General features: G+C 37.7%; 1 protein-coding gene across 1 annotated transcript in view; it reads left to right on the top strand.

Moving 5' to 3' along the window:
• LOC120531682 (transmembrane protein 163-like) overlaps positions 1–11,209 on the top strand; it is a 319,701-nt gene extending 308,492 nt beyond the window's left edge. Inside the window, exons 7-8 of the mRNA XM_039757306.1 lie at positions 5,736–5,877; positions 9,403–11,209. Coding sequence (XP_039613240.1) covers positions 5,736–5,877; positions 9,403–9,463 — 203 coding nt within the window. The 3' untranslated portion in view covers positions 9,464–11,209. The remainder of the gene's footprint in view (positions 1–5,735; positions 5,878–9,402) is intronic.
• The last annotated feature ends 3,900 nt before the right edge of the window (positions 11,210–15,109 follow it).

Below are 15,109 nucleotides of genomic sequence, written 5' to 3'. Positions count from 1 at the left end.
GTGTCTGAACATCACGCAGGGGAGGACTCTGATTGGTGCATGTGTTTTTGCAGCAAATGGCGGCTCTGAGTACAACACCTACTTGAAGTGCTTGGAGGAGATATTGGAAAGAGTCCCAGCTGTCCATAGTTCTGCTGGTTAACTTCAACGCCCATGTGGATAACGATGGAGATAACTGAAGAGGCATGACTAGGAAGAATGGCCTGCCTGATCTTAACTTGAATGGTGTTTTGTTGTTGGACTTCTGTGTTCAGCATGGTTTATGTATAACAAACACCATGCTCGAACATAAGGTAGCTCATGAGATTACTTGGTACCAGAGCACCTTCTGGACACTTCGGTGAAGAGAGGGGCAGAGTTGTCAACTGGTCACCACCTAGTGGCGAGTTAGGTTAGATGGTGGAGGTGCCTGGACAGACCTGGAAGGACCAAGCAAATTGTGAGGGTGAACTGGGAGCATTTCTCTGACCAGAAGACCTTCAGCTCTAGAAGATAAAAGTTGGTAGATACAAGATTAAACTTGGAGCTTAATTGTTCAAAAATGCAAATATGTATGTATCATCATTGAGATCTCTAAATGTGACAATCCTGAGCGTCCTTCATAGATTGAAAACGGTGTTAGTTACAGATGGCTAGAATAAGAGAGTATCATGTATTGGGGCAGCAGCTAAGATCTTCTCTACCTTAAAATGTATTCTACATTGGTTTTATATGTTTAGTAAATGGAGACCCTCAGGATTGAGGGTGACTAGCATTACTTGGAAGATCTAGAACATAATTTCTTTTCCATTGCAAGCCAAGCAGATGAGGCTTTGTGCATTAGGGTAAGGGTTAGGACCTCTGTCTTTTACCAAACATTTTTTCATACAAATATTTGCAGCCTAGTAATAGAAGTAAAAGTTAGGTAGTGCCATGCTGCCTTCTGTTTGAGATTTTTGAAGAGTCATCTTTTTGATGAATGGACATTTTGAATTCCAGAAAAATTATGTCACAATTGAGTCTAAATTCTCAGAGAAGAGTTTGTTGATATATACAGTATAGGGTCCTCTAAAAGTGGATTTATATGTCAACAGTATTTACTTTTGTCATTAAAGTAAGATGGAGAGTAGACTATCTATCAACATCTTGCTTGAAGTTTCCATCATACAATAAAAATGGGGTAAATTCAAGTTTAACTAATGCTTCCATATTTTTGGACCTCATATTTTCCAAAGCAGGGCCACAGTGGTCAGAGATACAGAAGACTGGCTTTAAATCACATGTTCTTCCTGTGTCTGCTCAGCTTTGCCTCAGGATGTTGTGGACTTCCTCCCAAGTTCCAAAGGCTATCAGCTCTATGCCTGCCCCGTGTGTGTGTGTGTGAGTGCAGATGTTTGGACTTAGACCCTGAATTATAAATTAAGATAAACTGAAATGGAAGGGCCAACCCTTATACCACAATTTTATTTTCCTAAAGTGACACTTTTAAGATTTCATGAAGAAAGAAAGTCACACAAAAAGTCTGGACTTCCTTTTTGTCCAAGCTCAAGAGAATTTTTCTCCAACTCACCACCGCAACCAGGCACTTTACCATCTTGACGCCATGCAGTGAGCAGATGAATGTGAGGCAGAGGCAGAGAGCACGTTTTCTGATGGCCTGTCATCACCTTCTTTCGAGGCCTGATAAGGTGCTAGTGGACAGAGTGTCAGTTGCGGCACAGCTGCTGCGTTGACCGTCTCTCCTGAGATTGTTGATCTGTCCTGTTGCCATGGAGATGCCTGTCTCTTGGCTCCAAAAGCTCTCTGCTATTTTCAGAACCGTCTCGCTCATACAGATTAATGTGTGGGCGGGTGGCGAGTTAGAATTAGGGGCCCGATCCATTTTGCTTTCTTTACAGACAAAAATATATAGGCACACACAAATATCTTAACACTTTAAAAAGGGTGACACCTTACTCACCCAAGTCTTGCACAGTTGCTGCGCAGAAGGCCACAGAGTGCTCATAGGCCCGATTCCTGGTTGTGTTCAGTTTGCTTTATCTCCTGTTTTTGTGGGCTTCTGGCACAGTAAGCCTTCCAAAAGTCTGGTGTCCCATCCAGGGTTGGTTCCTACCTACAAAGACCAGGGTCACCTGTACTGGAAAAACAGATGTCAACAAACAGACGGGCAGATGTAAGAAGTCTGTAAACATTTCAGGTCCATGTTAGAGTGACCATTGATATTCATGAATGGGCCAGCATGAGCCGGCCTGCTGAAATAAGAAGACAGCAAACACTCTTGGTAGGTCTGGACCGCTCTATTACCTTATGACTAAGTAACATTTGTTGACAGGGGATTTCTAAAATGAGTAATCACAGCATTTGTTTGCATTGTTAATTTGAACAGTTATGCAAATTGAAGCTTTTTGTGTTGCATGAGGCTCAGCTCCAAACAGGCCATAATCAAATTATGTGTGAATAAGAAGTTCCTGTAATCGCCTTAACGCTCCCTTTTACATAATGCAAAAGCAGTAGATCAAACACTAATATTTAAATTGACGAAACATCTGATTAAACCTGAAGCTGTGTCTCTCAGTGGGCGCTTCTTCCGTTTTTTTGGCTCTCTGCCACAGCCTGCTATAGGGGCTTCTTTGTTTTTGGTAATCCGAGTTGCTCTGAGGGTTAACGTGTGTCAATAATAAATCAAGTTCACACCACTGGCCCAGATATCTGATACTCAGTGCAATGCATAGGTATCTTGTGTTTTACTTTGTAAAGAGTGATGTGGAAGGCACTATATAAAATGAAAGCGTGACTGAGAAAGAGATAACTAGTGATTTGGTGGTCTGTTTCTGGGGCTTACCATGGCAGCAGGAGTCATGTGCTCCTCGGCGCATCTCACTGCATTTTTTCTTCTGCTCTGCTCTTGAGGGCAATGCCACATGTCAGGTTTTCTGTGTCTGTGTAGAAGTGTCTAATTGTGATATTATTGTTACTTCTGTGAGTATTTGTTTTGTTAGTGTCACCCTCTGATTGGACATCTAACTGTGGCAACAGAGTGTAACTGCAGTCGGAAAGTCAGGAAATCAATCATGACAAGGACTAGACATCATTCACAATGGGCCAATTCCAAGACCACCTTGTGTGATGTTCTCATAAAACATTAGTACACTATGCCTCATGTAAGGACACAATTGTGTAAAGATGGTTAAGGTTAGGGCAGAGCAAGAGTTCTCCACCTGAGTCATCTTCATGTTGATCTTTCTTCTTGAATTGAATTGGTAAGATGACCGCAACTGATACGAGTTCTCTGATTATAATTGTTATAACCAGATTTGGTAATCCTAGAAAGGACAAAAAAGAATCAAAGGCTTCTGAGCAGGAGATGACAGCACACAATTTGATAAAAGATGGTCAAAAAACAAGGTGTAGGATATATCAAAAGTCTAAAGCAGAAAATAAACTGAAAAAATGAGGTGGAATTTAAAGTCAAAAGATGAGAGCAAGAGTTCTAACCATAACTGTGTATTAACTAACCCTAACTAAAATTTATAATTTTTAAACTATAGTTTTAGAATATAATTCATAACTTGATCACCATAGGGTTGTGTGTTCCCATCTTAAATAACACGACTGCCACAATGTCATGGGTCACATACCAGGAACCGTCACAACCACCATCAACAGCACAACACTATTCACAAGAGCAATCCACAAAATGAAGGAAGACTTGAAAAACTACATCAAAACAACATTAAAATATAATATATGTAGGAAAATTCTGAAAAGTAAATGTACAAATCTGCAGAAGGACTTGTAACATTATGTTGCATGTGACATGACCAGGTGTGTCGTGACTGACATAAGCTGACATTGGTAATAGCGGATGTTGCCTGTGGTCAGACCCTTCTGACCAGTGGGGTTTGATTGGACCCTGACGCCTAGGGCTTTGTCTGGTCACAGAGTTGCTCTCCACCTCGGAATATCAGCCTGTTCACCAGTGGAGTCCACATACGACAGGAGATCAGCGTTCGGCTAGTGGCACCTCCAATGTATGTTGTATGGAGTTAGCATACATTGTTGGGGGGGAACTGACGTCAGAACTTTAATACTTTTTTTCAAGTTACCATTCACATTTTTCCTTGGGTATTTATGTTGACTGTTTTGTTGCTGCTGTTCATTCATTATTAGGGCTCCAAGTATTCCGTCCTGGGTATGACGTATAAACTTGGGGTTTGGTGGCAGAATTGGCACTCCAGCCACCATAAAAAAACCTCACACTGTTCCATTCCATCTGAACTAATGTGGTGCTGAGGTATCACCCGTTGCACAGCTGCACTCTGGTCCTAATCTGGGATCCTGAGATGGTTTGTTGTGTGGTGGGTGCGGCAATGCACTGTATCAGTGTGTGCTCCTAATCAAGCATTTAGGTTTAAGTGTATAACTGTGCATATCTTTTTATCATTTGTGGATTTTCAACTAATTTTTTTCACTGTCCACCTACGTAGGCTGATAGGTTAGAAGGCGTGTGCTCTATAATGAGGTTTACATGTTAGCCTTTGCTGTGACTAAAACAAATAAAAGGTGTAGACGTCTAGAGTATGATCTGACTGGTGATGATCCAGTGTGATTTTAATTTTGCTGGTACCACAAAAATGTGTGAGCCGAACATCCTCTGTCAGGTTTGTTTCACCATAGGTGACCCACCCCCCCTTAAAGAGAAAAGGGTGCAGAGGGTGGTGAAAATGGCACACAGTATTACTAGCATCCAGCTGCTTTCTGTTCAGGACATTACAACACTCCCTTCTGCCTTAAAAGGGCAAACAGAATTTTTAAAGACCTCAGCCAGAGCTGCTCTTTTTACTCCGTACAGGACCACTGGTACTAAATCCAAGGATTCCTGCTGTTTATGCCAAACTCTGACTCTACTGACCTAAAAGCAGAATTCAGGTTCATCAGACCAGGTGACATTTTTCCTATCTTCACTTGTCCGGTTTTGGTGATTGGATGCCCAGACTGGCCTTGTCTTCCTTTTCTTTGATGACCAACCGAACGTGGTCTTTTCTTTACACCATCTCTTTCAAAGGCTCAGTTCATAGCTGTTCTTCTGTACACACCACAGTTGATGGTATTTGCGTATTTGCATTCATCCTCCTCTGACCTCTCTCATTAACTAGGCATTTTCTTCACTCACACATCATCTATTCCCTGGATATTCTTTTGTTTATCACGCAATTCTCTGTAAACCTTAAGGAGACCAATTCATGAAAATTCCAACAGTGAAGCTGCTTCTGAGATAATGGAACCTCCACATCTGCTACCAACAATGTTACTCCAGTTAAAGTTGCTTAAATTACAAATCTTCTAAACATCTTGACCATGTTTGCCTGCTGTGTTTTGAGTTTGGAAGACTGGGCTACTTGCATGAGGGATCATCTATACCTAATAAAGTAGCCACTGAGTAAATACATATTAATATATAAACTGGACAGTAATCATTGGAAGCTCAAACTGATTTTACCTCACCTCTGGTCCAGTGTTTCTGTTGTCAATGACCTGCTTAGGGAAAACGATTGCTTCTACAGTATGTCTTTGTCAATAAATTACAATCATAAAGAGCCAACACATTTCTTTACAAACGCTGTAGAGGCTAAAGGCTTAGACCTAATTAGTGATCCTTAACCAACTGCATACTGAAATTCCTAAAAGATGGACCGATCCTGGAGGAATTGTCTAATGAGGCATTGAATGATTTTGTTTTGTCTTCTGTTCCACAGGTTTCAATTCTCTTGTTGGTGGAATAATGGGTTTCTCCATATTAATCAGCGCAGAGGTCTTCAAGCATAACCCGAAGGTCTGGTACCTGGATGGGACTACAGGAGTTCTTATCGGACTTATCATTCTTTCATATGGTATCAAGTGAGTTCATGGCGTTTTGCGCAGATTCCATAGAGAAAGCAATTAAAAAAATGACATATTAGACATACAGTGGTGTGAAAAACTATTTGCCCCCTTCCTGATTTCTTATTCTTTTGCATGTTTGTCGCACAAAATGTTTCTGATCATCAAACACATTTAACCATTAGTCAAATATAACACAAGTAAACACAAAATGCAGTTTTTAAATGATGGTTTTATTATTTAGGGAGAAAAAATCCAAACCTACATGGCCCTGTGTGAAAAAGTAATTGCCCCCTGAACCTAATAACTGGTTGGGACACCCTTAGCAGCAATAACTGCAATCAAGCGTTTGTGATAACTTGCAATGAGTCTTTTACAGCGCTCTGGAGGAATTTTGGTCCACTCATCTTTGCAGAATTGTTGTAATTCAGCTTTATTTGAGGGTTTTCTAACATGAACCGCCTTTTTAAGGTCATGCCATAGCATCTCAATTGGATTCAGGTCAGGACTTTGACTAGGCCACTCCAAAGTCTTCATTTTGTTTTTCTTCAGCCATTCAGAGGTGGATTTGCTGGTGTGTTTTGGGTCATTGTCCTGTTGCAGCACCCAAGATCGCTTCAGCTTGAGTTGACGAACAGATGGCCGGACATTCTCCTTCAGGATTTTTTGGTAGACAGTAGAATTCATGGTTCCATCTATCACAGCAAGCCTTCCAGGTCCTGAAGCAGCAAAACAACCCCAGACCATCACACTACCACCAACATATTTTACTGTTGGTATGATGTTCTTTTTCTGAAATGCTGTGTTCCTTTTACGCCAGATGTAACGGGACATTTGCCTTCCAAAAAGTTCAACTTTTGTCTCATCAGTCCACAAAGTATTTTCCCAAAAGTCTTGGCAATCATTGAGATGTTTCTTAGCAAAATTGAGACGAGCCCTAATGTTCTTTTTGCTTAACAGTGGTTTGCGTCTTGGAAATCTGCCATGCAGGCCATTTTGCCCAGTCTCTTTCTTATGGTGGAGTCGTGAACACTGACCTTAATTGAGGCAAGTGAGGCCTGCAGTTCTTTAGACGTTGTCCTGGGGTCTTTTGTGACCTCTCGGATGAGTCGTCTCTGCGCTCTTGGGGTAATTTTGGTCGGCCGGCCACTCCTGGGAAGGTTCACCACTGTTCCATGTTTTGGCCATTTGTGGATAATGGCTCTCACTGTGGTTCGCTGGAGTCCCAAAGCTTTAGAAGTGGCTTTATAACCTTTACCAGACTGATAGATCTCAATTACTTCTGTTCTCATTTGTTCCTGAATTTCTTTGGATCTTGGCATGATGTCTAGCTTTTGAGGTGCTTTTGGTCTACTTCTCTGTGTCAGGCAGCTCCTATTTAAGTGATTTCTTGATTGAAACAGGTGTGGCAGTAATCAGGCCTGGGGGTGGCTATGGAAATTGAACTCAGGTGTGATACACCACAGTTAGGTGATTTTATAACAAGGGGGCAATTACTTTTTCACACAGGGCCATGTAGGTTTGGATTTTTTCTCCCTAAATAATAAAACCATCATTTAAAAACTGCATTTTGTGTTTACTTGTGTTATATTTGACTAATGGTTAAATGTGTTTGATGATCAGAAACATTTTGTGTGACAAACATGCAAAAGAATAAGAAATCAGGAAGGGGGCAAATAGTTTTTCACACCACTGTATTTGTATAATAGCAATGGTGGGACGAAGCAGCACTTCTGTTGGCTTTTTGCCATTGGCTAAACCTCAGCCTGGACTGGCTGTCAAGGACCTTTACAGTGCCTATAAAAACTATTCAACTCTTGGAAAAATGTCATATTTTATTGTTATACAATGTTGACTCATAGTGGATTGAATTTGGAAGTGTGGTGTAGTGGTTAAGGCTTTGGACTTCAAAAGTTGTGGGTTCAAATCCCCCCACTGACACTGTGTGACCATAAGCAAGTCACCTGATGAGCCTGTGCTCCAATTGGAAAACCAAAAAGAAATGTAACCAATTGTACCATAAATGTTTTAAATTGCCTTCCTAAAGACATCAGGCAAATAACTAAATGTAAATAACACTGATCAACAGAAAAACACTCTTTTTAGAACAAAGTGAAAACAGATCAGTGGTCTAAATTAACTACAAATATGTAATGTACAAAACTTTCGGCGAGGGCTGCATTGGAACAAAAACCTGCAGTCACAGGGGGTCCCCAGGACCGAGTTTGTGAAGCAATGATCTAGCAAAATCAATGTTTATACGTAAACCCCAGATTTCAAATATCCTATTAATATAGTCCCATCAGTAAATATTGTCTCTAGCTCAAAAGTGCCCAGAATGTCATAATAACTGGCAAAGTGGGTATCATACTGCCAGAATACTATCACAACCTACACGTGACAGGAAATAAGTCTATTTAGATACTGAAAGCTTCAAGGCAGGAAAACATCTTTCTTTTTTGTCAGTGTTACTAATTTTGGTTTTAGCAAAATGTGAAAAGTGAGTTAGTTTTGCTGCAAATTAAAGTGTTGTGGCTTAAAATGATGAACTAATAACAGAGAGGCCAAGTCAGTCTTCATGTTAATCCTATCAAAAATAAGTGGCAAGATTTCAAAAGTGCTGTCCTCTCCAGTTCTCTAACCAACTGGACATAGCAGGAGCAATTTTGGAAGAAGAAATGAACAATGCTGTTCAATCATGATGGACCAATTTAGTAGAGACTTTAAGTGAAAAAGATACCTGTCTAATTGACCTAGGGAGAAAAATGCTGTTTTCTGTGAAGAACATGGAACTGCGTCATGAAGTGTAATTTCCTGGTCTAATGCAATAAAATCCCAGGTGGCAAACCTTAAAGAGAGTTGAAGGCTACTTTTTAAGACATTCTATAGAATATAATTTGAAGGATTTTAAATTAATTTACAAAAGTTGTTTTTGCCTCACTCATCAGACATGGATATTTTAATAATCACAAGGTGAAAATGCATATGTCATGATATTTATCAAGAAAGGCCATCTGATTGTATTTCATTTTGCAGTAATTCTGATCTACATGTAGTTTTGTCCCTTTCATTTTTTCTTAATGTTAGCCTACAAATAAAACCAACAGCATCTCTAGGCATATTGTACAACACTTCCTAAAGTATAACCTTTTACTTTTTGGTAATTTTACATTTTTAAAGCTTGCTTTTACTTTACCAAAGATGGGATGATGGAGACTTGCTTGGCAGCAGTGCATGGAAGTTCTGAATCAGCTGTGGTGGGGATGCCCAGCCTCCCAGAGGCCCTTCTTGCTTGCTGCGGGCCTATTTTAGAATTGCCATGGGATGGGAGTGTATACTCCATGTTCCGTTACGATTTACAAATTTTGCACTTGGCTACATGTTGGTCTACTGAACAATTCTAAGGTTGTAGGTTGTTTGTTGCTAGCTGTAAAGTACAGGAAGCTTCTTCTAATTTTGTAAATGCTGCATGCTTATTAATAGTATGTTTAATAAAAGTATTAGATTGTCAGATGTAATGATGTTTGTTCTTTTTTGCTGCAGGCTGCTTTTGGATATGGTGCCTCGTGTAAGACAGACTCGACACTATGAAACATTTGAGTGAGCCAAGTGAGAGATAATGGGGGCCTTTCACCTTGTACATTTCTAAAGACTTGGAAAACTGATCAACAAAGACCTTAAGGTGCAAGTAGTGTTTAAGTTACAATGCAGTCCATCATTACTGCGATAAACTTCATTTGTCCAAACCAGTATGTTATTACGTTATTGATATCAAAGTTCAGATGGTGGGCCACAGGAGAGTTTTCAGCGCCAATGATACTTGAAAAGTCCCAGATAATAAGCTGGCCAGATCAACTACAGAGCCATGTGAGCCCAATGGATGTTCCACCTATTGATAATCTCTGTTTGTATGATCTAGTGTGAGTGTCTAAGATTGCATTCTAGTGCCGATGTTAATATTTATAATGATTTGAGTTTTATTTGAAATAAAATGCAGAGCAGTGTCTTAATAGCATATATATACATATATATGATTTATATTTAGCTTAACATGTTCTCCTCTGAGAAACGTAGTCAAATCTTTTATTTTTTTACTGTAATAAATTCCCTTGCCTCCATGTCTGCCTCCTGTACAATCCGTGTGAGGCTGCTGTCTTCAAGCCTGGTTACAATGTTGCTCTCAGGAGGCCTGCGTATCTATAGTAACTAGAGTGTCAGTGGGGGCTGCTGGATGCTAGCCCCTGAGAACAGTATCTTTTAACCTTTTGTCATTTTGTACAGTACTTGTTTTATTTAAATAACATAAATGCATAATATATAGCATATGTGTGCAGCTGAGCCATCAGACAGCAAACTCAGTCACAGAGTTCAGAGGATACTCACAGTATTATCATTAAATTTCATCATATTTGAAGTAGTGTGCAATTTCTCCAAAGAATCAGAAATGTCATTTTAAACATAAGTGATGTGCATTGCAATAAATTCTTAGCAGAAAACAGCACACAGAAGAAAAAAATAAAGTTGCCTACACACCTGAGTAGTAACTTTCCTTATTCTCGGAAAATGTGACCTTTCTGATTATAGTCTTGCCTGCAAAGTTAAACCTGAAAAAAGAGAAATCCATTACAACGTTATTTTGCTATTTCAGTGCCAAAATCTATGCTCAATGGTCAATGCTTCAGGAATCACGGTAAAGGATTCATGGCCACACTCCTAAGGGCAAATAAGTGATGGGAAGAAGAATTGGATATGCATTTCATAAAAAATGTCAGTCACACTTCTCACTGAAGATTTCACCTCTTATAAAAAAGTACTCAACTATTAAATATGTAACCTATATACCCTTTTTCAATGCCATAACAATCACGATAGAATATTAACTTGGGATCTGCTGTATTTAAAATTTAACTGAGGTATGATCTATTTCAGGGGTCGACAAGTCCGGTTCTCGAGGACTACCGTGGCTGCAGGTTTTCATTCTAACCCTTTTTTTTTAAATGAGTGTCATGTTTGTGCTGGTAATTAATTCCTTCTGAATTCATTTTAATGGACTTGTGTTTTTAAAAATTGTTCCCCTGAATTGCTTCATTTCTTTCCTTAAATGGCACCCAAACAGAAATGAAATGTGAAGTGAGTGAGCCAACAGATGACCAACTAAGTCAGTGTCTCAGACTCCAATCGGTTGATTCTTTTCATTAATTAAACCTGTTCTTTAATTCCATGGCTTGCTGCTGCTCTCGTTGTGTAATAGCATATCGACGTTCCTAAGACCTTCATTGTTCTTTATTTTCAGATACTGTATGATGGGCACCAGTTGTTTTGGTCTTTTTTCTGTCTCATTATTGTTTGGCTGCTAATTAAAGAAAAAGAAACAATTAAGGGGTCTGAGTCTTCAAGAACAAGTCAATTAAAATTAGTTCAAAAGAAGTTAATTAGCAGCAAAAACAGGTCACTCATAAAAATAACGGTTAGAATGAAAACATGCAGCCATGGTGGTCTTCCAGGACTGGAGTTGGTGACCCCTGATCTATTTAATTTAATGCAGAATCAAAAACAAATTCAATAGTTTGTAACAGTCAAACAAACATATATCACATAACGTAGACTGTGGAGCGCACATGGTGATCATGTAGAAAAGCTAAACCAGACCACACTAACTATAGTTTTTAGTGCGGCCCAGAATCTCAGATAAGAAAAAGTACAAGATTTTATATAACAAAAGAAATTTAATAGAGATTTTCATATTATTCTACCCAAATCTCAATATGTTTATGTTTTGTGCTATAAAAGCATATTGAGTACACAATGCAGTAAATGTCAGTATATTTTGTTAACTTGACATTTGCTCTGTATATTCAGGCCAGATGACCATTAAAACAAATCATCGTTTTTGCTGGCTTTGAGGGAAAATAAGCATAAAACTACAGCCAAAAGCAGAGAAGTTCAATATTTTGCTTCTTCTACTGGTACCTGGTGCCAATAATCATCATTTAAAATAATAAAGGTTTTTAATTTTTCAAAGCACAACTGCTGAGGCTTGCCAAAACAGACCAGAGTTAATTCAGCCTGTTTAACATACTTTACGGAGAGCAGTTCTGACTTAGACCTTCAAAGCAGTAGACACATAAATTTTGTTGTATTTGAAAAAAAGTAAAACATCAATAATCACTTACATTGACAATAAAGTATCTGTTAGCTATAAACTGCCTGTTTACCTGTACACAAATGTAAGTTACTGTCAGGTTAAGTCTTCTATATTGATGTAATAATACAATTATATAAAAAAGATTGTTGATCAGAGAGACAGGAATCAATGTGAAATGTTATTCAACTCAATAGTTTATTATGAATGAACAAAATCTGTCATTGTTATTTATTATTCTGTAAATTTTATTTTGCATTTTCTGTGTTTTTTTCTTGCTTTTCTGTGTTATTAAAAACTTTGTGCAACAGAGAAATGACAACTTACCACTCACAGGGTGCAGCAATGAATTTCTCCCATTGTCAAAATAAAACCAGAAGGCGCAGCATCTGTGTTCAGATACAGAGATATGCAACATGACAGATAACACATCCCATTGATACGCACATGCAGCTCAAGGTTCAAGCATTTTCTTTGTTTGGTTGTTATTTCAGAAAACAAGGGATTGCTCAGCCTCGTGAGAGATTGCTTTACAATGTTCCATTTTGAAGAATAAAAAATGTCAGCTACAGATATCAAGACAACAACACAGTGTCTTCTAAGAGGTTACAGCACAAAGCCTGTTGTTATATGAAATATTTGTTTACTGTTTCATTCTTCTCTCAATGTGCACAGCACAATTCAGTCTGCTTATGATGTACTGTATATTTTGGTATTGTAAAGAGCACTGCATCAAGAAGTAGCATTATACTGTATGTGTAGGAGTAGCATCAGCACTATCAATATGTATACACTTTGTGTATTTTAAACAGCACAAACACGCAGTGCAAAAACTGTTTTGTCACAGAAAAGGTTTATTGAAAAATAAAGTTTTATCCTGCATTATAAATCAACAACAGTGAAAACAAATCTCTTCTTTTATGGAAGTTATTTTTATTCCTGTTTCTTTCACTATGTCAATGTGTTCATTTTACATCGAGTTTACCAACATTGCAGTCATGTGTATGCAAGTTACCATATACTGAAATGTAAATATGTTGAAAAGGAAAACCCTTGCATTTAATACATATGAAACAGCTGCATTTTGCCAATAAAAAGTAAAGTAATTTCCTTCTTCATAGTGATCCTTCAACTTCAACAAGGGAAACAAGCAAGCAACCACTTCAAATAATCCAGCTGGGAGAAATCTGCTTAAAACTGTAGAAATGAGATTAACATTTGAATATCTAACTCCAATAACTTGAAATTACAAAAAGAAAATACATAAGAAAATGGTAACAGTTGTGGAGCTTGTTAACTAAAAAAGCGAAAGGCCAAAAAGCACACAGCACCTGGATGTCAGATTGCATCAGTGTTTGTTAATCTCTTCACTGTGGAATGTGCGTGTTCACCCCATGTTGGTCTTGACAGTCCAAAGACACAAACGTAGTTGGAGTGGCAAGCCGAGAATTACCTTGGGCTCTGCTTAGGTGTACTGCGCCCTGGGATGGGCAGTCATTCCTGCTGCTGCCCTTGACTCCAATCATTGGTATTTACTCCTAAAAAGTCTTAAAGCTATTGATTGTTGAAGTGGCACAGCATGTTTAATTATTTGAATTTAGCCAGAAAGTAAAAGTAGATCACACATTACACAAAGGAAATTTTTGTTTTTACGGCATGCTTTCTTGCACTCAAAATATCTAACACTCTACAGGGCAAAACTTTCACATTATTTTAGAAACTTAATATTAAAACTATAAAAGAAGAATAGCTCATTTCAGCCAGATGACACCTTGCACATTTTACAGGAAACTATTTAAGCAATGGTGCAATGGAGTTTCAGTTGAGCAAGCTAGATTTTCCAATGGATTCTTAAATAAAATTTGAAAGAACAAAAGATTATTTTTAGATCCTACACTTTCAGAGCAATAGCTGCAATATCTGACTCTTATGATAATGTAATTTACATTCTACTTCTGTTTCTTTTTATGGTATAGGTAGTTTAGTTGAGCGTCATGGCAAACAAACAAAAGCAAACAAACATGAAACCCATTAAAGGCACAATATGAACTTTGAAACAGTATCTGAGCTAAAAGTGCCTCTCCACTATTTACATACTGTACGTATTTTATGTAGAAGCAAAATAACTTGTGACAAGGAAACTTACATTTAGAACTAAAGCAAAAAATATTCAGAATTTCTATTTACAAATGTGCAAATTCAATTGCATATATAATATAAAATGAGGTTTTTACTGTTATTAAGAACAACACAAATGAGTCCTTACAAATCTTTTGTCTCTTATTAAAGAGGGCTCCACAATGATTATATTGGTGTCAGTTCACTGATTGCAAACATACAGGTTTATCTTAAGCCATACAGTATCTGTAAAGAGCAAATATGGAACAAATTACATTATTAATTAGACCTTTGATTATTTATCAACCACCAAATAAGACTTGTACTTAATAATTACCAAAAAATCGGTGTCATGAGAATCAAGAATGTACAAATGATTGCATGAAAAGGGAATTGTTTGGTACTATTAAACAGCGTTTGCATGGACATATGTGCAAAGCTGACAGTTCCAATAAAACTACTCTATGTGTGGTAAAACCACTTTTAAGTAATGCACCAAAAGCTTTTTCATGGATTAATTTTTGTAACTGACACACGTATAAGTGATGTGCACTTATTATAAACACTGCTACCCTCTTTTACACATTTTAAATTATTTGTTAAATAAATCATTTAAGAAAAAAACAAAAATAAATGGCTTCCTTGTCTTATAAATAAATTTAAAAAAATAAGTAAACTAAAATTTTCAGCAGACAGTTAAAGCAGTAACTTTCTGTACTATAAATAAAATAGGAAACAGATTTACAAAGTCTCTATAAGTCTCTATAGATAGTATACAGTGTGATGATTCCCTCTCTATTGTTAAAACAAAAATAGTGCACTTTCTTTCTAAAATCTAGACAACAAAATTTAATATGTGTGTACACATATGGTATATACTGTATATATATTATATATAAATACTGTATATACATATATTGCGTGTGTGTATATGTATATATATATATATATATATATATATATATATATATATATATATATATATATATA

The sequence above is a fragment of the Polypterus senegalus genome, chromosome 6 (genome assembly GCF_016835505.1).
Source record: "Polypterus senegalus isolate Bchr_013 chromosome 6, ASM1683550v1, whole genome shotgun sequence".
Lineage (NCBI taxonomy): Eukaryota > Metazoa > Chordata > Cladistia > Polypteriformes > Polypteridae > Polypterus > Polypterus senegalus.
The sequence above is the reverse complement of the archived record's forward strand: the minus strand, read 5'-3'. Positions and strand labels throughout refer to the sequence as shown.